The following is a 24,296-nucleotide window of genomic DNA, read 5'->3' as shown; positions in this document are numbered from 1 at the left end:
TCTGAAACAGAAACAGCTTTATAAGATTCTCTCGTTGGAACGTACTGCAAAGCTGTGTTAGTGATGGATACAAGTTTTATACGGCCAAGAAGCTCTTTGGAGCTCAAAAAACATGATGTTGACAATGAAACATCTTTATAAGGGTTTCTTGTATGATATTCCTTGCAAAGCTGTTTTAGTGATGGAAAAAAGGTTTGCACGCCACAGGAAGCTTTTTAGGAAGCTCAATTCACATTATTCTGACATAGAAACATAATGAAAGATTTTGATAAAATGACTGTAAAGCTGTTTTAGTGATGGAAAAAAGGTTTACACGCCACAGGAAGCTTTTTGGAGCTCAATTCACATTATTCTGACATAGAAACTCTGTATAAGAGTTTCTTGTATGATATTCCTTGCAAAGCTGTTTTAGTGATGGAAAAAAGATTTCCACGCCCTAAGCGTTTTGCAGCGCAATGCTCATGATTCTGAAATAAGAATGGATAAGTAGGAACGTACTGCAAAGCTGTGTTAGTGATGGATACAAGTTTTATACGGCCAAGAAGCTCTTTTGGAGCTCAAAAAACATGATGTTGACAATGAAACATCTTTCATTCTCTCGTAGGAAATTACTGCAAAGTTGTGTTAGTGCTCGAAACAAGGTTTCACGCCAAACAAGCTGTTTGGAGCTCAATACACATTCTGAAATAGAAAAATATAAGATCTATACGATTCTCTCGTCTATACACAAACACACACACATACATACATACATATAAATACACACACAATATGCACCTAATGAATGATCCGATGTACTAAAGACATAGCGAGTTTAGTCAGGTAACAACACACACCTTATATGATTATCATACTACACCACCACAACAGAGGTTTCAAGAGACACTTTTTAATCTGCAGGACTTTCATTATATTCACAATTTCCACAGTAGCAGTTTAAACCAAAGACTCATTTGTATCATCAGTCAATCTAAATATCAAACAGTTTATTTTTTAGGCAATCCTATGATCTAAAAAATAATGAAAAATGTCCATCCCAGTTCCTCAGTCTAAGGTGATGTCTCTTAATGTCTGTTTATCCAAAACCCAAGATATTTAGTTTAATATGACATAAAACGAAGAAAAGCAAGAAATTGCCAAATTCGAGGCTGACCACAGCATTTTTTGTGTGCCATGTTTGCATAAAAAAATACTAAAAACGATTAATCATTATCAAAATAGTTGGATACGTTTCTAATTGTTGCAGCTTTATTATTTTTTTCACCGGGCTTCTACTGTTAGAGCCCTTCAACCTGAAGACTTCCCTTAACCATAAAACACAGAGGCACCACGTGAAAATCACATCTAACTAATAAACAAAGAAAACAAACATTTGTGTGAAATCTGTATCATCACTGCACACACTACCTTAAAAAGGTAACATTTATTAGATTTGAAGTGGAACTACCAAAACTGCATTCAAATTGACTAAAGTGGATTTCAAACAAATTATGCATTAAAAAAACAAAAACATTTAGCGTCAGAAGCTCAAAGGAATAAATAAGATAAAAGCATTCGTGCAAATGTGGGGATCAATTTACCATCAAACGGGCAGGCAGGTGCTTTAGAAACACACAGCTTGTAACGGATCACAACACACTTGATACACAGGAACATTGTCTCTGCAGAACACAATGGATGGGTGTGAATCAGCTAATTGTATTTCTTGCCAAACAAAGGCAATCATCTAAAAACTGTCCATTAAATAAACTCTGGGGAAGATCTTAAAAGAGACATGCTAGTTCTGATTGCCGCCGTGTATTGACATCCAGCCAGTCTGACATTTTTTCAATAGAAAAGTTCAGTGTGTTGAAGTTGTTTGTCAGTAGAAAAAGGTGCCTAAATCGCCCATTCCATTGCGTCTGAACTGGTTTCCCTGAATGGAGACGAAGATCTGGTGGTCCATCAGGTCCTGGACAGCTCGGCTGCAGGACGTCTCCTTGTTTTTGCTCAGCTGACGACTAAACTGCCACTTTCTGCCCGAGGTTGAGGCTGCGTCACTACCTGTGCTGTTGTTCTCTGCGGTTGGTTCAGTATGGTTTTCTGGTAGCAAAAGGTCTGTTTAATATTTATTCTATGCTGTAAAGCTTCTTATACAGATCTGCCTTCATCGCCACATCTTTATTTAATGCTCCACATCTTCAAGTTCTCTACCTACCTTCACTTATATCCAGAGGAACTCCATGTTGTTCCCCGTTGTTGGGTTTCACTAGAATCACCCCATAGCCTTCATTGTTGTGGATCACATTGTTCTCCATGGTGATTAACGGCATCACATCAAGCTCATCAGCAAAGTCCTGCACACAAACCAAACACAAACATTTATACATGTAATAATAGGATTTAATAACAAACCAGGAGGACAGCACTAGTACTAAAAGTAGACAAATGCTCTGCGTGGTTAAGACACATAGATTAAATGCACGTATAAGCACTTTAAACCTTTGACACATGCACTGCAAAGCTGAACCTTTTAATCTAGGCAAAGCTGTACGTGAGAACGCAAACGTCTGGATAAGTTGGATCGGACATCAAATAGTTTTCACCCTGCCAGCTCCCTAGTACAAAGTCAATGTAATGTCTGATCGAGCTTAAAGTGTCAGAATTCACAGCAAGCGAATGGTGATGGGCAAACTTAATGACGTTTCTATTGCCATGCACAAAACCCTAAGAAAAAAAAACATCTGGTATCGTGTATCTGTGTACCTTACTTCCTCCCCAGTTAAAAGACCAAGTTAATTGGATCCATTATTTATTAAAATCGTTTGTGATGTTAATAGATGGGCAATCGCCCATCTATTAATCATTAATCAATCAATTAATCAATCTCTCAAGGTCAATGTTATAAAAATGGTTTGTGTTCCCAAGCTGAACTACCTTATTCAATCTCTTCCTCTGGAGGTCCCCCTGTCATATTTTAAATAGTTTGACTGGATAACAAAGACATTTATATGGAATGGTAAAAATCCCAGGCTACATTTTAATAAATTACAAAGACCGATTGATTGATAGAGGAGGTTTGGGTCCACCAAAGATGGTGTATTATTTACTATGCTTTAACTTAAGGCATCTGGCCCACTGGTCACTTCCTGCTGAGACAGCCCCTCCCTGGTATTGTATTGAGCAATCTGTTCTTGCCCCATTATCGCTCTTACAATACCTGTCTGTTAAACTGTAATGAGGCAAAAACACATCCGATAATCTCCCACTTAATGTCGTTTGGACCAAAGTGGCCTGGGTGTTTGAACTGGATCCATATCTAAATACTTGGAGTGTTTGACAAAATCCAGTTATTTAAAGTTATTTATTGGTAGACCTCCCCTTTTTTGGAGGGATTGGTTGGAAAAGGGAATTCTCACACAATTTGGAATCCCTAGGTCTCAATTTTTTAGATATTTGCAACTTCGCCATCTGTTATACCCAGGTGGACTGTGTGTTTGAATGAGGTAACTCTCGATCTGCTCGGCTTCGCAACCCAGGTAGCAAGGTGGGTTTGATCAGGGTAGACCAGGGTCGATTTCAATACGAATTGCACACGACTTGGGTCGCTGGGGCGACAGCCGGGGCAGGACGAACTATGTGATTGGTTTAAGGCTGTCAATCGATTAAAAAAATGTAATCTAATTAATTACACTCTGATTAATTAATCAAAATTAATCACATACATAATTAACGGTGCCTGAACAGATACTTTTTAAGAAAGTAAAAAAAAAGAAAAAAAAAGGGTACTAAACAAAAGTTGGTGACATTAAAGAATGGCTTGTTTATTGCTAAGGCCATATGGTCAAAATTAAATGTTTAATAATAATGTATAACAATAACTTATTTCACTAGTAAATTGCTGTTGAACGACAAAAACAACCACCAGATGGTAAAGGACATTTACAATAACTTCAAATGCACCACGAGGCTGTAGTTTACCAGTTTCATTGAACGCACTGTCTGTGTTGTTTCTCCGACGGCAGCTACAGATTGTTACATCCCGGTGTTGAATCCTCTACAGTGAAACACAGTCAAACTTCACACCGTTTAGCGTTAGCTGTCAGCATTTTAACCGTGTTTATCCAGCTACTAGCTAGGCTAACGCTGCTGTCGAGTATAGTGTTAACTAGCGTCACGTGCAGCGGTGTTTGTGTTGCCGGTATCGTCTGTTTCAGAGCATCAGAGAGAAGCGCAGACATATGGTGGCTAGAACGGTCCGGGTCAAACGTCAATATGGAATGGATTAATCTGCGTTATTTTTTCCTCAGATTAATTAATCGAAATTAACGCGTTATTTTGACAGCCCTAGAATGGTTGGAAATGATAGTAGGGCAGTTGTCACAGGTCGCAGTCAATGTTAGCCAAACAACATACATTTTGTCTCACTGTGCTTTACGCCAAGTTTTCACCATAGAATGTATAGAACTAGGATGTTCACAGCTTTAAAACAGCAGAGCGGAGCGGCAAACTACCTGTAAATACCCAGTGTTAGAACGCAAATGTATGAAAATAAGTTTTGTTTAATTCTCTGTGCACGACCTCTCTGACACCCGTCTGCAGCCTGTTAAGTAAGGCTGCTGCGGTAGTGCGAATCTCTCTCTTTTTCTCCGTCTTTTTTAAAAATGAGTTGTGAAGCCAACAGTAAAGCCCAACTTTACTTTTAATGAAATCAAACAAAGAGAAATGTTCTCCCCTCGTCTTAAGTCAAAAAGTAGCGCAACCTACTTCCTTTTCCAGCTGCTGCAATAAATATGCAGAGGAGAAGAAATCATCAAAATCACACAAAAATCATCTGAGAAGTGTTTGATGGTTATTTATTTGTGCTTTAGAACATAATCACTGGAAAACAATCATCAAGTAGTAGGGTTGTGCCGATGGATGATATCATCGTCCATCGTGATGGCTTACCGACATCACCATCGTGATGCCACGCCCCCCACCCTGCCACACACTAATCCTACCACATTGACAGCTGGCCCGCCCAATCAGAAATTCAAGGTCAAGTGTGTCAAGCGCCGCAACAATCACAACAACCATGGATTTCTGTTGTGGCCAACAACTGGAAACTTTATACATTGTTCGTCTGCCATTTCATCACTAAATTCACTTCTGAGACTTTTTTATACGAGAAATCAACCATGTAGAGCTCAAATATGGACCGTTTTACGAAAACTGATGGCTAATTGCAAATTTGGTCCGACTGTGTTGGATTTCAGAAGCTCCACAGTCTGACGTGATAGCCGGCCAGTGCCGTTGGCCTTTCCACCTTCACAGACCCGCTGTGAGCTGGCTGGGAGCTCTATCAGGAGACTCGCGGACAAGAGGCATTTAGTTCCCCAATCGTTTGTTTAAATAACACAACACACATATCCATTATAAGATTAACTGGAACCTGTGGTTTTTCGAAGTTATAATGCTCCACAAGAGATTGCGGGCGTAACGTAACAAGCTCGCTGACCGGGCTGTCACTCACACACACCGGCCACGGAGCAGGCAAAGGAGAGGGAGAGCAACCCGTAACCGCAATCAGCGCTCACACGCTCCACTTAGCAACAACTGCAATGTTTAATTTTAAATGAATGTCTGGCACACGTGGATGCTCAGTATTTTCCATGGGTGCTGCAGCTCCGGAGCACCCACAGTATCTGCGCCTATAATACCATTCGAATTTCATTTGTTATTTTTTAAAATTAGTTTTTAAGTAAAAAAAAATATTTATGTAAAGAGATATAGTAAAATAAAAAGTGCTAAATTTCAGGTTGTGGTTGACTAGCGGGGCCTGCTTTGGTTGTTTGATAAACTGATCAACATTGATTGCGATTGGTGGTTCGCTGTGCATACAGAGCCTGCATGTCACACACATGCAACATAGTGTTACACTTTTTTTTACGATTAGTGTTACGTTTCCAGCGTCGCGGCTCCGAACCATAACGTTAGTTGGGACAGACGCCTTGTTTCTTTAGGCTAACTATATTAGCTTTAGCCTGGCTTGTAGCAGCTTTCTGCGGTGAAAAATGGCCAGGAGATGTCGTGATTACGTTGCATTAATCAGGTGATTTAGTTCGTCTTTGCAGCGTACATAAAACACTGACTACTGTAGCTTCACTACCCATAGAAAAGTACGTGCATCACTGTGTCAGTGGCAGCTGCTGCTTATGGTAAAATTAATGGACAAAGCGACGCTGTAGACTTGCAACGGAGAGCAGTGAAGTCTATTAGAAGCACTTTTCCGGTGATGGCTGCGCGTTACTGTGCAGCCTCCAACTGAGCTTGACGATGTAGATGTGACGTGAGCAACCTCTGAAGAGATGTGTCCATGCAGCTGTAGTTGTATGTTTTGTATTGTAAAAAAAAGAAAAAAAGGCTTGAATGAAGATTCCTCATTGTCTGTTTTATGTGATATTACTTATGTTCAGTGAGATTTGTTCTTTGAGAGTCCTATTGACTGCACCATTATGTTTCCTTATATCATACTAGATAAATATATTCGATCGTGAACAATTAAAATGTCTTCAGGATCTGCCTTTACAGAGAGATCGCTTTATTTGTGCTATAGTGCACATGCCATCACCTTTGTTTCCTGTGCACTGTAGCAGCGCTGCTGCTAAATGATTAGCGTCACTGCTATACACAAATCTCCCCAAATGCAATAAACTCGCTATCTAAAGTTATCTGGAAGTGATGTAGCCCCCGGTGTGTTAAATGAGCACTGTGCCAGTGTTCACCGTACTCGTTTAAAAAAATAGCCTTTTAAGGCTATATTGTTTGTCAGCAGCCAGTCATATGGTAACTAAGGAGGCAATTTGGCATTGTGTGCTTTGATTAATTTGGCATGCAGTTAACATGCCAGTCTTAATTTAAATTTTAATGAAAAGTCAATTACTTGCATTTGCTCACCACTGTTTGGAAGAAGCAAAAAACAGGAGTAACAGTAAATAAGTGCTGTACAACCATGTGGATTTAAAAAGTAATGATAGACCTATATACTTGAAAAATTAACCGATAAATATTACGGAATTTAGTGTGTTACCTTGTAGGGCTTTATATATAGGAAAATTGGTTTAGTTGTACTGTTCAGTAACTTGCAAAATAGTCTTAAAAACCAACATGAAAAAGAATTGTGATAAGATTGTGGATTGTGATTCTGCCTGAAAATCATGATCATGATATGATCTTTTTACCATATCGCCCAGCCCTAGTTGTCAGTATGCACGCTAAGGATGACACGTGAGCATTCCGGCACCTGTCTGTACAGTACATACTGGGGTTGAGCATGTTGATTCACTATCTAAATTATACAGTTTTTCAAAATTAAGACAGTATTCGTTTCTAATAAGCGTCATCTTGTTATTTTTCACCTTGATGAGAACACCGTCCTTACAGTGATGGATACCGTTACCAACCAGACTGCAAACACTGCCAGGGTAAATCTCCACACCAGCCCCCTGTATACAAAACATAATATGACTGACCACATATACATACATTTACATTAAAGTTACACATTACATAAAATGACAAGATATTATCAGCTGTTTGAAAAATTATCACTGCATAGGTTAGACAATAAATAATGTAAAAAAGATATGCAGTGTTAATTAATTAACTGGTCTATGGCGCCCTGCCATAGTTTGTTCCGCCAGTTTCATAATAACCTAAAAGATCTCTCGTTGTGTTTTGTGCATTTGCTTCAGCAAAGATATCTCTCAGTCCAGTCAGTAAAGCCACCCCAAGTAAACACCGAAGAAGAAGCCCCCACCCCACAGTACACGATGCGAGCACACACACAAGCGCACACACACGGGTTGATAGATGAACGGTGTTTGGCTTTCTTCCATTGCACTTAATGTTACATGATGCAAAGTTTGTCAACAGGGATGTAGGAAGAGTTAGAATAGAATATCATTACTGAGTTGATCAATAAATAGAAAATAAAACAGTTCAACAGGTAACCACTTTTACTTGATTTATGTAATGACTCAAATCACAGTCACACCTATACAATGTGATTTATGATTAAACTGCTTACAAGAATTAAGTACTAAGTTGTAGTTCAAAACTTTTACAGCCAACTTATAAAATCTTGGATTTTATTTGGGCACGAGTCCATAAATATAGTTAATGGATTAAGGCACGGAGAAGGAGAACTGAAGGTTCAGGTAGCAACGATTAGCTCTCGGTTAGCTCCATTATAAAGATATGGAGTGGAGGAGACTGCCACGGTGTGGTACGCCCACAAGTAGTACGAGGGGGAAGGGCTGGAGGCCACTGGTCTGTGTGTGCTGTAAAAAATACATTGTTGATTGGGATTTGGAGTGCATCTACCTGGGTGGGTCTCAATCTACCTGGGAGGTGCGCCCAAGTAGTACCTATGTTTTGTAAACACTGTATCGCACTCACCTTAGAGCCATACAGGTCACACATGTTCATGGTGAGACAGGCTGATGTTCGTACAATCACCCCTGTGGTCTCACACTGCAGCACACAGTTCTCCATGTTCAGAGTCCCCTGACGCACACCTGACAGAAACCAAACAGAAAAACACACACAGGCGAGAGTTAGTATGTTAACACAGATGGCTTCACTGTTAATTACCAATCATGACATCGACACTGGTATTGTTTTCACCTTGTGAATCTGTGTGTTTGTGTGTAAGAGTACCCCATCTGTAGCAGGGACAACCACAGAGACATTTTGTATACTTTGCCTGGTGTTTATATTTCTGTGGAAAGATTTTGTCACCGAACACCGTGCAAGATGCAGTCGCAATACTTTCAAAGCTTGTGTGATCCCATCGCAAGATGGTCTCTAGTTTTGCAATGTATATCATACAACGTGTGCACATAACCGTACATAGGAATAATAATAATAATAATAATAATAATAATAATAGGAATGATGATAGTAATTGCAGGAATGACTCAAAGGTTGCAGACAGTTGGTCAGGCTTAAAGTTCTACATAATTATGGGTGTGGCGACTTTAAGTGACAGGAGGATAGACGCTAAGCCGCAGCTCTGCCAAGCGTCAGTCTCTTAGCTAAAATAATCTAAATCACTACACTACACCTTGGTTGTGGCTTTCAGAGAATTTTTCATGCAAATATCCCACAGATGATATGGCTTGCTGTGCGTTTCATTGTACTTTTGATCAAAAGGTATCCGTGTGAGGTTGAAAAATAAACATCCACCACTTTAGTTAGGACCCTGCTGCCCAGGGACCGTCAGCCAAAGGGACAGCTCTACACTTCTGGTTCCAGTGATGACTTGCTGAGGCAGTGTTTCTCATACATAGATTCTACTCGGGCGCCTCGGTAGATAAAAATCAGAATAAGATTTTTTTATAGTGCACAGATACCAGAAGCCTCCAGCCCCTCCCCCTCGTAGTGTCAACATTCACTTTAGGCTCAGACTTTAATAGTAGCATGCTACTTGTGTTGTGGCTTTACGGATTTACTGTACCGTAAAAACACCATGGCCACACTGATAAATGACGTTTGGAGTGCTTTCAAAGCAGTCTGGTAGTTCACCCTCTACATGGCAGTCTCCTCTGCGAGCTTATCTTTATAATAAAGTTAACTGGAGCTGACCGCAGTGTTACATACCCCATTAGGAGACCTTAAGGAACAGTGTGAAATACCCTATATAATCATTCTATCACTAGCCTGGGTAAACCCTGACGAACTTCTGGCAAATTTGAGATTTGCTCTGCAAGTCACTCTGGCGAAGAGCCCATTCAAACCCATTTCCAATGTCCCCAAAATCAAAGCACCAATCACAACCGCTGAGGCGGGCTTTACACCAATCACAACCGTTGAGTCGGGCTTTACGTGACGACGATAGCACAGCGACGGCGAGCAGCTTTTTGTTTACATTCAACATGATGGCTACTGAAGCTCAGCTTTGGTCTGATTGGTTGGACTAGCCAATGAGCCCTCGAGGCATTTGAGCAGCGTCCGTTGGTGACGCCCCTTTGGAAATTAATGTGTTAATTAATTCAATGAACCTTTCCCAGACCCACTCTCAGTTACAACTGAGAAGGGTCTGGTGTCAACCAGGCTATTCTATCACCCCTTTAAGGTTCAAATGATTACCCTATTCACGTGAGAAAAAGAATGAATAGGCGTATGAATAGGCTATATTTGGGTCTTTTTCAAAACTTTCCCCTAATGGTATTCTTCAGGGCTTTTTTTCCTTACTCAGGACATGTTGAGGATACAAAATCAGTTGAGTTTGCTTCTGTTGCAATTTGGCCTAGGTTTACCCCCCATTTTGGCTTAAAATGACTGGACTATAGTACTAGATACAGTAGGGAAATAAGTATTGAACGCGTCAACATTTTCCCAGTATATATATATATATATTTTCGGGGCTATTGGAATGACATTTTCACCAGATGTCAGTAACAATCCAAGTAATCCATACATACAAAGAAATCAAAACATGTATGTCCATGACAAAAGTTATGTGTAATAAAGTGGAATGATAATGGGAATAAATATTTAACACATGAAGAAAAAGGGGTGTAAAAATGCATGGGAAGCCAATAAACCAGCTGAAATCTGTCAGTATTTAGGAAGCAATCCTGCCCCCTATTAGTGCAAATTAATATCAGATGGATTAGTTAATTAATTAATTATAAATGAATGAATTGATGGCCTAAAAAAATGTTTCTTATTACCAAAGTGTCACTCAAGAAGCATTTCATGATGGGTAAAAGCAAAGAGCTGTCCAAAGACCGCAAGCTTATTGTAGAAAAACACACGGATGGCATTGGTTACGACGAATATCTATACTTCTGAAAGTTCCAGTGAGCGCTGTTGGGGCCATTATCCGGAAGTGGAAAGAACATTATTTCACCATTAACCGGCCACGACCAGGTGCTCCTTGCAAGATTTCTGACAGAGGAGTCCATAGAATACTTAGAAGAGTTGTCAAAGAACCAAGGACCACTCGCGGAAATCTTCAGAAAGACCTGGAAGAAGCGGATACAGTTGTTTCGAAGAAAACAATTAGTAATGCACTCAACCGCCATTGGCCTCTATGCACAACACCACGCAAGACACCACTGCTCAAGAAAAGGCATGTGGAAGCTCGCTTAAAGTTTGCTGCACAACATCTGGACAAGCCAATGACATACTGGGAGAATATAATCTGGTCAGATGAGACCAAAATCGAACTCTTTGGCTGTCATAACATACACCATGTTTGGAGGAGAAATGGCACTGCACATCACCCTAAAAACACCATACCAACAGTGAAGTTTGGAGGTGAGAGCATCATGGTGTGGGGCTGTTTTTCAGCATCTGGCACTGGCAGACTTCATATAATTGAAGGATGAATGGAGAAATGTACCCTGACATTCTCGATAAGAGTCTGATGCCATCCACCAGGATGCTGAAGATGAAACGAGGGTGGACAATTCAGCAAGACAATGATCCCAAACACACAGCCAAGGTTTCAATTGGTTTCAGAAAATCAAGCTGTTAGAATGGCCCAGTCAATCACCCGACTTGAATCCAATTGAAAACCTCTGGAAAGAACTGAAGATCAGAGTTCATAGATGATGCCCCCGGAACCTTCAAGATTTGAAGACAGTTTGTGTGGAAGAATGGGCAAAAATCACAGCTGAGCAATGTGTGCGACTAGTTTCTTCATACAGGAAGTTGTCAAAGGCTTTTCTACTAAGTATTAAATAAATTTCAGCAAGTGTGTTCAATACTTTTTCCCTATGTCATTTCACTTTATTACACACAACTTAATTTACGGACTTATTTGTTTTGATATCTTTGTATGTGTGGATTACTTGGGTTGTTACTGACATCTGGTGAAAATCTCATGCCGATATCCCGATCAGAAATATCTTTACTGAGAAAAATGTTGACGCGTTCAATACTTATTTTCCCCGCTGTATAGTACTAGTACTAGCTAGCGTAACAGAACAATGTGTGCACAATAGAGAAGTCGTCTGCTGTTTCGAAGTTTTTAGTTTAAAAAATCTAATATGTCACCTCAAGCATGCAGCGGAGCATCATTATGAACGCAATAACAATCCACCTATGGTCCTGCTACAGGCCGTCGAGAAAGACGTGTTCAGAGCAATGATTAAAACACTGGATTTAAAATGTCCTGCCTCGCCAAAATACTTCCGCCAAACTACCACCGTTATTCAAACACCAAAGCAAGCTGACAGAGGAGCTACATTCAGTCACCCACTTTTCTACAACATACCGTTACCTGTGGCCAAGGTAGTGTTTATACAGCAATCTCAGCTATTTTGTTTTGAAAAGGAAGCCATGTTAAAGTTGTTGGTATGTGTATTTATTTGATTTGAATCTTAGAAAATACAGTGATACAAATTTTTCGTCATACCACCCAGCACTAGTCACACACCTTGAAAAATAACGGTTAAAATTAAGCATTTTCCAAACTTTCAGACAGAGTCTTGTCTACTTCATTGGATTCATGTATACTCACACAGAATGCCCTCAATAGCATCGTGTTGGATAAACTTGATGTTAGAAAGTCTGACATCAGCTCCAGTGGACTCCACAAATGAGTCACCCTTGTTTTTCTTCTCAATCACCACCTCATCAGGAAGCCCGAAGCCTGGCACAAAGACAACACAAGAACACAGTCAATGTACAGGAAACCCAGAGGGAATTTGAGCCCTCCTTCCACAGGAGTTTAATTAACACATCCAGATACAGTATAGCTCAATTCAATTCTACCTAATTTGTCTCTCAATGGGCAATTTGAGGCAACCCAGTTAGGGTTGGGTACTGAAACCCGGTTCCACTATGGATCCGGTTCCTACGCAAACGGTAGTATTCGGACCGGATTAAAACGAAAATTTTGGTTCCTCATTTTGGTTACGACAGAAATATTTTCCCTCTGTCGCGCTGGACAGTGGCAGACTCTTTTTTTCCTTTCTCCCCTGCCGAGTGGCGCACGTGCCCGCTCGCGGTGTGAAGCGCGTGTCCGCGCTATTCTCAGACATGCACTCTACTATCACTGCTGATAGACGGCTTTTTGTACACGCTCTGAGACAGACGTAAAAATATCACATTCTCTGTATTCTACTGTTAGCTAGCTATGGTAAATGTAGGCTACTTTTAAAATGCCATATTTTCCTTCTGGGCTCACCAAAACGGACGTAAAGGCATATTAACCAGTCACTGCACGTGATCGCTAGTAAACATATTACACTTGCTCTGCTAGTCTATCGTTCAGGACAAGACCCTGTAGCCTTGTGGTGGGGAGGCGGGACAGCCTCCTCAAATTGTCTGCCCTTTCAAACTCATACCTGTGTGTACAGGCCTCTTTGACACCATCTGAGAGAGTTTTCTCCTGTGCAGGACATGCCATACGTCAGGAGAGATGTAGTATCTTGCCAGAGAAGACAAATATGGTCATTTTTCTGCAAAAGAACTGCTAAAGTCTGAAGCTGGTTGGCATACCAACTCAACATTTATTTTGTTACTTGTTAATAGTGTAACTGTTATTTGTTAAATTATTGAAGTTAGGTGACTTAGGTTTACTTGTTATATATTTAAGTCTCGTTTATAAATTTAAAATGTTAATATATTGTTAAATTTAAATAATTTTCAATAAAAAAAAAAAATATATATATATAAAAAAAACTCCATAAAAGCCTTTTTATGTCATTTTTCAGTTTTTCAAGAATCGGTTTAGGAATCGGAATCGTTTTAGAAGTACCGGTTCGGCATCGGAAAAATTCAAACGGTACCCAAACCTAAACCCAGTTTACATACACAATACACATTAAAAAAAAAAATCACTTACACACATAAAGCTATCAAATTAATGATAATGTTAGAAAAAGTTGAAGTATACAGGAGTTAGTGGAAATAAATCCACATCTGACCAATAGTGTCCAGGACACACCATAATGTCAAAAATAGGGATGTCCCGATCAGCTTTTCAGACACACCGATCCGATTTTTTTTAATATTGAATATCTGCCAATACTGAGTCTCGATCCAATACTTGTAGTTGCTCAGATAATAGAACTGCACACGTTTTTTTTGTTAACAAAAATAACTAAGTAAACAAGTAACTAAAATATGTCTTCAGCTTAATACATTTAACTTAGTGCAGCAAAGGAGACTTTTCTCTCAACACCAAAACAGTTCTCTTAAAAGGAACACGCCGACTTATTGGGACTATGGCTACTTGCTCTGGATATAGATCCAAACACACCCAAGTAGCAGTGCTTCGCCTTCTGAGAATAGTTCCCAGTATGTATATGGTTAGAAGATGACTGTGTCTCATGTGACCTTGTTATTTGTACATGCTGTGACTATACAAATCACAACATGTAAATAGGAAAATGTTGCCGTTATTTTGTCACTTATTGGGAGCAGTAGGCTAGATGGAGCCAGTTACCTCCAGGATCTGTGCTAAGCTAGCCTAGCGGTGGGTGCGTCAGACAGAATTACGACACGCACGGAGATGAGAAGGGTATGTATGGACTTATCTAACTCTGGGGGATACGGTGAATAAGCTAAAGTCCCAATAAGTCGGCGTGGTCCTTTAAGGATCCCAGCAAACCCCCAACCAAAAAATAAACAAAAACTAAAACTTGCACTTAATAGTCAATCTTTGATAAAACTAAACTTAGTGATGCCTCTTGCACTTAATAGTCAATCTTTGATTTTCTTTTCGTGTGGAGAATTGGAGTAATCCGCTTCTCTAAAAAAGGGTGACTAAGAAAGACAGACTTTTTTACTTGTTGCCAAGGGCTGACAAGCTACAAGACACTCTCTGGACAGACACTGTCTTGGTTTGATAGTGCCGGCATTCAGGCAGTATGGCTCAAAAAACGAATCATCCATCTGATAAACACAGTGGAATCAGCTTTGTACCTTCTACAGTGATGGAGTCTGGTAGGAAGATGGAGCTGCTGACACTATAGATGCCTGGGAGAACAATGACCGTATCACCCTGATGGCATGTTTCCACCGCTGACACTGGGTCTTTATGGAACTACACACACACACACACACACACACACACACACACACACACACACACACACACACACACACTTTATTCAATATTTAATACATCTTAAATAAATATGCCTATGAAATACACCCTGAAATAAATAAAATAAATAAATAAATAAGGGAATAAATATAAATACATTTAAATATAATTTAAATATTTATATAATGAACATGATATTTTGCCGCCTTGCAAACCACACCAGTGGACGAAAGCTCAAAAGCTTCGCAATTTAGCTTTGGCAAAGTCTTTAGATTGTACTGACCTAGGGAGGTCACGAGAACCGATACCTTCTGGTTCTAAAATGACAAAACACTGACGATGCCCATTTTTTTTGAAGCACCGTATCATTAGCGACGATGCCAGTGTTAGCAGCATCGGTGCTGCGCCTCTTCTGGAACGGATAGGGGCAGTATACGCTTCAGAGTGTTCCAGTCGATAGATTCAGAAGTAGGAGGTCACGAACAAGTGGCCAAAGTCACGTCCTTCTACTTCCGTTCCATATCTTTCGAAAAACTATGAACGAGAGTCAACGGAGATATTCTACCCGACCTAAAAACGGCATGTTCACTGCAAACTCACGGTCCTCTCTTCCTGATGTACAGCCCCCATCTCTTGGCTTCAAATAACTCACCGTTGTCGGCTACGGCCGCTGAACAGGCTTCACATTGTAAACAACCGTGGCCCGCTTGTCTACTCCTCCGGTAACGTTAGCTAGCAGTTAGCATGGCGGCATTAGCCACGGTTAGCCAGCACCAGTTGAGATCACTTTATTGGCTGTGTCTCAATTGTTTTTGCGAGTAACCAACTTGGGTACTCTAGCTATATAATTTAATGTGAGTACACAGTTGAAATGACATAAAATGCCCGTCCTTGTAGCTGTGATGAATTAGCCTGAAGCTAATGCTTACTTGTTCAGGAGGAAATTAGCCAACTCTGTGTCCTTTTGGGCTCTAAGCTGTCTCCATCTTTCAAATACATCTCCAATATTTACCCGGGGTTTGTAACGTCTCTGGTCACGCAACTGTTAGAAACACTGTTTTGTTTTGCACTGTTGTTTTTGCACAGTACCTTTTGAAAAGATGCCTGGAAGTCTGGAATGTGTCTGGGGACCAAGGTTATTATAGTTTTGCATTTTTCATTAGCTTTTATTTTTATTTCGTTTTGACAATTTGTTTTCAAATTAGTAGTATTAGTTTGTCTTTTTGTAATATGGGTTATTTGTTGGGGCATCCAAAAAGGTCAGAAAAAGTATTGTGTAATAATAACTCAACAAAAACATCATACAATTTTAGAAATATGTATTCACAATGTATTCAACAATAACACCAGTACATAAAATGTAGCCTACATATGGTCATAAATATGTAAACAGTCTACACAAGACACCGCAGTAAGTGCAAAATGCGTAAGTGATGTGTTCCAGGAAAAAAAACTAAATAGCCAAAGACATACATGAACAGGTGTTTTGAACTTTGGTTCGAGTAAAGTGGCGAACTTTTTGAAGTCAATCGACTCACACAGTTGTGTAGACATCCCAGTATCAATCCACATATTAACCCATGCTTCCTCCCGCTTTTGGTGTTCCTGGGTATGTACTAACCAGCAGCTATCGGGTCGCCGGTGAAAGCAGGCCTGTAGTGTTCTCTGTACTGCTGTTGTCTCTGTCATGCTGCCTGGCCCTGTATCCATACATCCATGCCCTGTACCGGGGTTAGCTTCCGTTTCGGGGAAAGGGGGCTTTGCGTTCTTCTTTACCTTGTTAAGGTAAGCTAGGTTAGCCTCCTAGAATGTGTGCGCTTCTCAAATGTACTTTCAAATTCATGGGATTTTTCCCTGTAATTAATTGTCCACATATTTTACCACCTTCCATTGCAAGGCACTTGCTTTTATCTGACACAATTATAATCAAATAAGACGCTTTCTTCTGACTTTCGGTACCGCCATGATGCCAGGCGAGGGGCACGGAGCCACGGACATGTGTTCAGTTTGACATGCAATGTCGGAATTTCTGTGTTCGGAAACTATACATGTCTATGGGAAACGTCATGGTCGGAAAGATATAACGTTATTTGCTCTATGAAAGACATCGACAAAGACGAAAACTAAAGACATTTACTTGAACATTTTATTTTTGTTAGTTTTGCAGACAGACATTACAGTTTTAGTTTAGTTATCGTTTTTTGTAATGCCTCGTTTTTATTTTTATTTCAGTTAACGAGAATATTTTTTCCCCAGCTAGTTTTCGTTATTTCGTTCGTTTTCATTAACGATTATAACCTTGCTGGGGACACTATGACCATTAATTGCACTTTATTATGTTGTTCTATGGTTGGTTACTCACAAAAAACAATTGAGACACAGCCAGTAAAGTGATCCCGACTTGTAGTCCAAAACGTCAAAAAAAAAAAAAAATGCATGTTCAATTAAAAATCACAGACTTCCTGTTGGGTTTAGGTTATGGCTCCAAGAGGCTTTTTTGTATATCTGTTCATGATACATATACCCACCAAATGTCATACATCTCAGACACTCACAGCAGGGACTACGTTTTAGATATTTTGTAGGGTGCGCTATTAAGCCATTTTTTTTACCCACAGAGGAAAAGGCGAAGATGACCATCAGCTATGGTCCCAAATACGTGGACAAGCAAGACCATCTCTGCATCCATCACTATCTCTCTGTAATTGTGTGTGTGTGTGGTACTGACCTGAATCTCTGTGTCCTCAGAGGAACACAGTGGCAGCAGTCTGTCACTAAGGAGGGACTGGAGCTGGATAGTGCTGCAGGAGGCTGTGACCACATGGACCACCTTCATACCTGATGCTCTGAATCCACGGCTCTGCACACACTGTTGCCTGGCATTGCCTCTGTAGCCCAGCACATACCTTGAGAGGAGGTGATGGAGGTAAGGATGATGAAGATATTGAGGGAAGAGGAAGTAGTGGTAATGATGTAGGGCACTTGATAAACGATCTCAACACATCTCTTACCTCAACAGGGGGTTCTCAATAATGTGCAGCTTGCGTTTGAACGTCTCCAGCTGGTCGTAGAGCTTCAGGCCCTCCACCATGGATACATTGTCCAGCTCTGAGTCTGAGTCAGTGCTGAGGCCACTGCGCAACACAGAGAACTGCTGGAAGCACTGAAAGCAGTTTTCCAGTAAGGACTGGTACTCTGCCACCAGGCCTGCTGGGACTCTGTCTTCTAAGATGTCGTAGTAGCTGAGAGAAGACACATTTTCAAATAGGGAATGGCAATAAAACAACACTTAATAAATACATTATCGCTCAGACACAGTGTACTCACAGCCTGAGACGAGGCTCCACACAACGAACAAAGTAGTCAAAGTCATCATCTTCATCTTCCTCATCCCACTGCCTCCAGATGTGTTTATAGAAAAACCTGAAGATAGAAGGGACAGAAGAAGAGAGAGAGGAAGAGAAAAGGATGGCACAACTGGGCAGTAAATCTTAAACTGTGTTTAAAAATGTGGACAAACAATAACAATTGAACTCCAGGCACAGGATCAACCCAGGAGCCCCACCTGAGGTGCTCAAGAGCGAGGGCAGTCTGATCAAAGTCCCCAGACTGCTCGTAGACCACCTGGAGCTCCTGAAGAGGGACTTTGTGCTCAGTGGCCTCCAGCAGAGAATTCATGGACTCCTCAGTGAGTTCACAGCCTCTTGTGTCACACTGCAAAGGCAGCACCAGCCTCACACACGCCTTAAGATCCTTCAAGTCCACATCACACACCTGAAATCATGAGCAGCTCTTCAGCACTAACATTGGAAATTATAAACAGGTGTTCACTGGAAAATGGTTTAACCCAACTTTCTTTGGGGTTACAGATTTATTTTGGCAGCTACTCAACTATAACTTCACATCAATGATCTGTCTGTAAATGATAACCACTTTCAATCCAAATCTTCAGCAAATTTCTAAAACGCTGAAAAAGACAAATCAGTGCATCTTTCCACTGACTACTGTTTTGTGGGTGGAAATGTACCTCCTAATAGGGCTGCAGCTATTCATTATTCTAGTAATCGAGTATTCTATCAATTATTCCATAAATTAATCGAGTAATCTGATAAATAATTTAGCTTAATAGTCAATAGCAATAGTAAATATACAAGAGAGGGGTTTCCTTTTTCAGAAAAAGCAACATTTGTATTGCTTAAATAGGGCTATTCAACTATACTGTTCAGGGGGACTTATTTTCAGGAGGCCAGGGTTTTTCCTGCATAGAAAACATTTTGGTGCCCCCCAAAGAGATTTTAGCCAGCGCCAAAAAGTCTGATTTCCAGCAGCCAGCCTCCCTCCCGCTCATTCACAGTCACTATATACACATGCGGTTGGCGCTGAATTGACTGGATCTGAACACTCTGCTGTAAATTGCAGTTGCATAGTCAGGTTGTACCAGACTCTCCCGGTAACCATTCTCAGCCTTCTGCCGGTGCTCCGACTGCGGTCTGTCCGCACGGCGGGCTGCTCTGCCGTCGATCAGTACTAAATTGAGGTTTCATAACCTGTGAAAACGTCTCGTAGTTAGGCCTGTCACGATAACAAATTTTGCTGGACGATAAATTGTCCCAGAAATTATTGCGATAAACGATAATATTGTCGTTCCAAGACCATTTTCATCTAATATAATGATAATGGCATAATAACGCAGGTACACCTTTTCAAAGATCAATACACTTTTATTTCTAAATATTTAACACTGGAACTGGAAGACATTTTAAATATCCACAATATGTCTTTGATCTCTTTTAGTATGTCGTCTTTCGCTCTGTTGTACAGTTGTGGAATGCCGTTTGTGACACGCATATGTTCTCCCAGGCAATTCGTACTGGCTGTCAAATTTTTGCAGCATTCCTCGAGTGTTTGTGCAATAGACTACAGACTCTGTACTACATTTAACAATTATTTAACACTAAATATTAAATTTAAATAATATAAAATAAATTAAATCTATCATCTATCTATATGGCTATCTGCCACATGGCGAGTAAATGTTTGTACCAAAATAGTTCTGTTTTTCAGTCTTCATTTTGGCGAAGGTGCAGCTTCTGCTCCTCTGCAGGTCGGAGCCACACACACACACACACACACACACCTACCTCTGACACGCTTTCCGCACTCCATGTCCGCGGACAGTTGTAGGCTTGTACCGTTAATGTTCTGTGCATTGTCGGACACATGCAGCCACTTTCCTGAAACCGCTTGCGAGACTGACAAGTCCACAGCGGCGTGTATGTCCGAGCCTGTCTCCACCGCCTCTACCTGCAGGTTGTCAACTGTGGTTTGGAATGAAAGGGAGAAAACGGGCCGCCGAGTAAAGGCCGTTTCACATTGTACGCGGCATGCGCTGTGCTCACCGCTAGGTTGTCCAACTATATTTGTTGTGCTTGCCGCCGGGCTCAGCGCAAATTTACGTCATACATGCACCAATATTTGAATGCACGTCACGTCTGCGTCCGGTGTTTACATCAGACATGCGACATTGTGGATTTTCAGTAGTGATTTGATGGTCTTTGAAACAAAAGAAAGCCTTGGCACTTGCCCTTGTTGTGAGGAGACGACGGAAGAAGGGTGTGGGTGCACGAGACCCTCAGGTCCAGAGAACAGTTTCCAGAGGGGAATTCCGGCAGGTGAAGGAGCTCCGCATTCACTGTGGCCGGTTCCAGGGGTACTTTCGGCTCAACAGGGAGCAATTTGACAGTCTGCTGACGAGAGTCGGGCCTACGATTTTCCGGATGCGAACAACATTCTGAAAGCCCATTTCTACAACGGAGGGTCTGGCTATTTGTCTCACCCTGACGTGTGGCTCCAGACAAGACAGTATGGAAAAGTACTTCCAAGTCTGCCCCTGCACCACTTTTTTGTCTCCTCTCCTTTTCTTACACTCTTCCTCTAAATAGATGAAGACGTGTGGATTATTTTCATTTCTAAATAAAATGTTGCATTTCAACACTATGTGTCATTGCATGTTTATATACTTAAGTAAGAGGTCTGCAGTCATTGCAGTTGGGTATAATAAAGCTAAGATATGAGCCTACATTCATACATGCATCATTCATTCTCTGGAAAACACTTTGTTTAATGCATATGTGCAATTAATTCCTCCAAACTGGTGCTTACACATTTGGAAATGGGTAGTTATTCTGTGTAAAGGCCATATACCTACCTATATGTGAACTTCAATGAAAATGACTTGTGTCAATCAGTCCAAACATATTTTACATCATATAAAAACATACAAATACAATATTATTATTGTTTAATAACAACCGAGTGTAAATTGTAATTTCCCCATTGGGGATCAATAAAGAATAATTTTTTTTTATATAAAAAATACAAATATATCCTACAAATACCTGTATGGAGCTGTATAATCAACTTGGTATTTGGTTTTCGCAGCTCACAACAGTAGGCTACAGTTCTTCTCTGTTGCTTTGGTGCATTTCTCAGATCAGAAAGGACAATAATGTCATCCCTTTCCCTTTGTAACATAGGGAATAGACCTTCCTTTCATGTGCATTGTTCATTAGACCATACTTACAGAGTGAACTGTTAAATATGGACAACAACACAAAGCAGTTTCACTATCTTGGTATAAACAATGGCGTAAGGACTTGTCAGTTTGATTCATTGGTATAAATACTTGCTTTGGACACAAACAAAAGATTTCCAGCAAGATACACGATTTTTCAGGTCAGTCACTATGCGGTGCAGTTTACACCAATTGTTTTAAGAAATGCACTCACTGTTGTGCAAACGCAATTATGATTTGACAAATGCACCAAAGTAACTGAGAAAAAATGTAACATAGGATAGTATTTCAGTGCAGACATATATGTTGATTTCACATAGCTAAAACAAACCTGAATGATTTAAATTAAGAGGCTACAATAATCTCCACAGCTGGCATGCCTATTATGGTGAAATATGCTTCCACAGCATAGTTTTGCGTCCGAGGTCTCTGTACGACCTCAAACTTGTGTCGTAGCCTATACAGCTATGGGAGATCACTGACGGCCAAAATCAACCATGTCCATGTTCCGTTTGTGGATCCACGTGTATTCTGTGTTTTTGTTGTTGTTTTTTTCAGACAATTGAATGCACGTCACAGCGCACTGCGGCCGCGGTCAAGGTTGAACCATGTTGAACTTTGGCCTGCGCAAGAGCAGCCAGCCGCAAAATGCCGCTTGCGCTGCGCTTTGCTCAGCGCAGCAGCAGACCAGTTCTTGCGCGCGCAAGCCATTGACAATAATGGGTTTCATAGCGCAGCGCTGGCGTTTGCGCGTACAATGTGAAATGGCCCAAACACGGCGGATATTGCTCATATTCTTTTTTTTTTTTTGACGGAGCCTTAACTGCAAAGTGCTGTGGGAAACCCTGCTCCAACTCTAAACTAGCGTTTTCTGTCTCTCTCTCCGCCTGGAGTCCCGCCCACACACACAGACCATGCGACTGACAAGAGGGTTCACTCCTCGTTACCCTAAGGAACCGAGAGTGGTCCTCCAGTCTCTTTGGTAGAGAGAGAGAGACAAGGAAAACAAACAAGCATGCAAATGGAAATCATCGGACGGAAAAATTATCGAGCTCATTTTTTTTTTTTAAATCGTGCAATTAATTGATTTATTGACTATCGTGACAGGCCTACTCGTAGTTGCATTAAATAGCAGTTTTGGTAGAGTTGTTTTTAACATCTGATGCGAGCTGTACGGGAGTACGCATGAAAACCAGTTACGAGCGCTTTATCGGCATTGACCTGACTCCCTGAATAAGCTGCGGAGGCCTGCTCCATATCTCTGCTGAGCAGTTAAACTTTATTTCACACTAAGAGCCGACTTGTTGACTATCCCTTCGGAAAAACAGGTGACTGTTGAGCACCATTTTCTCTCACTCTCTCTTTTCATGGAGAAACAGCTGATCAACGATCTACTAGCTTAAGTGTCACAGAGCTGTGTAGCATTGTAATCAAATATATAAATGAAAATTTGGGAAAGTCCTTACATTACACAATAATAAAAGTCAATTTTTAAGAAGCAAAAGGTTTTTGATACATTTGTGATAATATCATAATCCTTTTTGTGAGAACAAAAAAAACTTTCTAGATGTGTTGTTAGTTTGGCCAGGTCATCATCAAAAAAGCGAATTAGTACATTCATGATTTTGTCCATGTTGATATTAGTTGCTTCATGTACATTTATTAAAAACGTCGCATTGTATAGCTTTTCATATAGCTAGACGTCTAAACTCTGGGGCAAGGCCGTTATGTTTAAATAAGTGCCATGCTGATTCCAATCAGACAGCTTTGTCAAGGCAGTTTGGGCTTCAGATAGCTTTTACACAGTGGCCATTGTTAATGACAAATCGTGTTCCGCTATGAACGTGCACACACGTATTGTTTGTATCACACACACGATTGGTCAGTGAAGGAGCAGTCGCAACGGTAGCGGTAGCCGTTGTTGCCGGTGTCGTGCCAAGGTACTTATCCCCGCCAGGATTTGTATCCCCTGGCCGCGGGAGCTCGCATGCACTCAGAGCGGAGTTTAACTGTTGTACTCAATTCACCTCTTAAATGGAACAAATAGCGACGTGGAAGACTCAACAGGGTTTTCCATAGTAACAAGGGTCTCATTTATCTACATAAATACGTTTATTTTTCTGTTACATTAAGGAGATGTGTGAATTGTTTATTGCGTTGTTTAGTACTGTGGATTAATCAACAGTGTTTTCCAAAGTTCCATATTGACATGCACCTTAGGCCGACTGATAGGCCTATCTATGCGAGTCAAGCAGGTTTATGAACAATATTTTTTCCTCGTCTTTGCTAACTCGTCCCTCCCTGCCCTCTAACATGATTTCTGTTTTAGTTTAATATGGCTTTTCAACAAACGGCTTTGTTCACCTGTCTACCATATAAGTTACAGAGGGGATACACAAAATATCAGGCCGTTTTTTCACCTGATATTTTGTGTATCCCCTCCCCTAACAAGGAAAGGGTCTGTCCTGTCCTCATGTGTTATTTTCAGTGTTCAACAGGTCACAGTGAACAATTTGAGAGAATATGGAGAGGTCTGCTGTTTTCTAGCAATAGTTACAGAGGGTAGGGGAGACTCTGCTCGGGGCTTCTCAGGTGCTGCAATCATATCACTCCGCCCAAGTAGCACTGCTTTGCCTTTCTGAGAATGTAGTTCCCAGTTTGTATACGGTTAGAAGATGGCTGTGTCTCATG

The 24,296-nt window shown here is 40.7% G+C and overlaps 1 protein-coding gene across 1 annotated transcript in view; it reads right to left on the bottom strand.

The window, feature by feature from the left end:
- Positions 1-873: 873 nt before the first annotated feature.
- Positions 874-24,296, bottom strand: part of shcbp1 (SHC SH2-domain binding protein 1) — a 31,439-nt gene continuing 8,016 nt past the window's right edge. The window contains exons 4-13 of the mRNA XM_078260841.1: positions 18,597-18,805; positions 18,359-18,454; positions 18,043-18,273; positions 17,760-17,937; positions 14,908-15,028; positions 12,497-12,628; positions 8,422-8,540; positions 7,380-7,466; positions 2,198-2,336; positions 874-2,082 (exon numbers count right to left, since the gene is read on the bottom strand). Of these exons, the coding sequence (XP_078116967.1) occupies positions 1,862-2,082; positions 2,198-2,336; positions 7,380-7,466; positions 8,422-8,540; positions 12,497-12,628; positions 14,908-15,028; positions 17,760-17,937; positions 18,043-18,273; positions 18,359-18,454; positions 18,597-18,805 (1,533 nt within the window). The 3' untranslated portion in view covers positions 874-1,861. The remainder of the gene's footprint in view (positions 2,083-2,197; positions 2,337-7,379; positions 7,467-8,421; positions 8,541-12,496; positions 12,629-14,907; positions 15,029-17,759; positions 17,938-18,042; positions 18,274-18,358; positions 18,455-18,596; positions 18,806-24,296) is intronic.

This window comes from Sander vitreus, chromosome 1 (genome assembly GCF_031162955.1).
Source record: "Sander vitreus isolate 19-12246 chromosome 1, sanVit1, whole genome shotgun sequence".
In the NCBI taxonomy this organism is placed as follows: domain Eukaryota; kingdom Metazoa; phylum Chordata; class Actinopteri; order Perciformes; family Percidae; genus Sander; species Sander vitreus.
The sequence above is the reverse complement of the archived record's forward strand: the minus strand, read 5'-3'. Positions and strand labels throughout refer to the sequence as shown.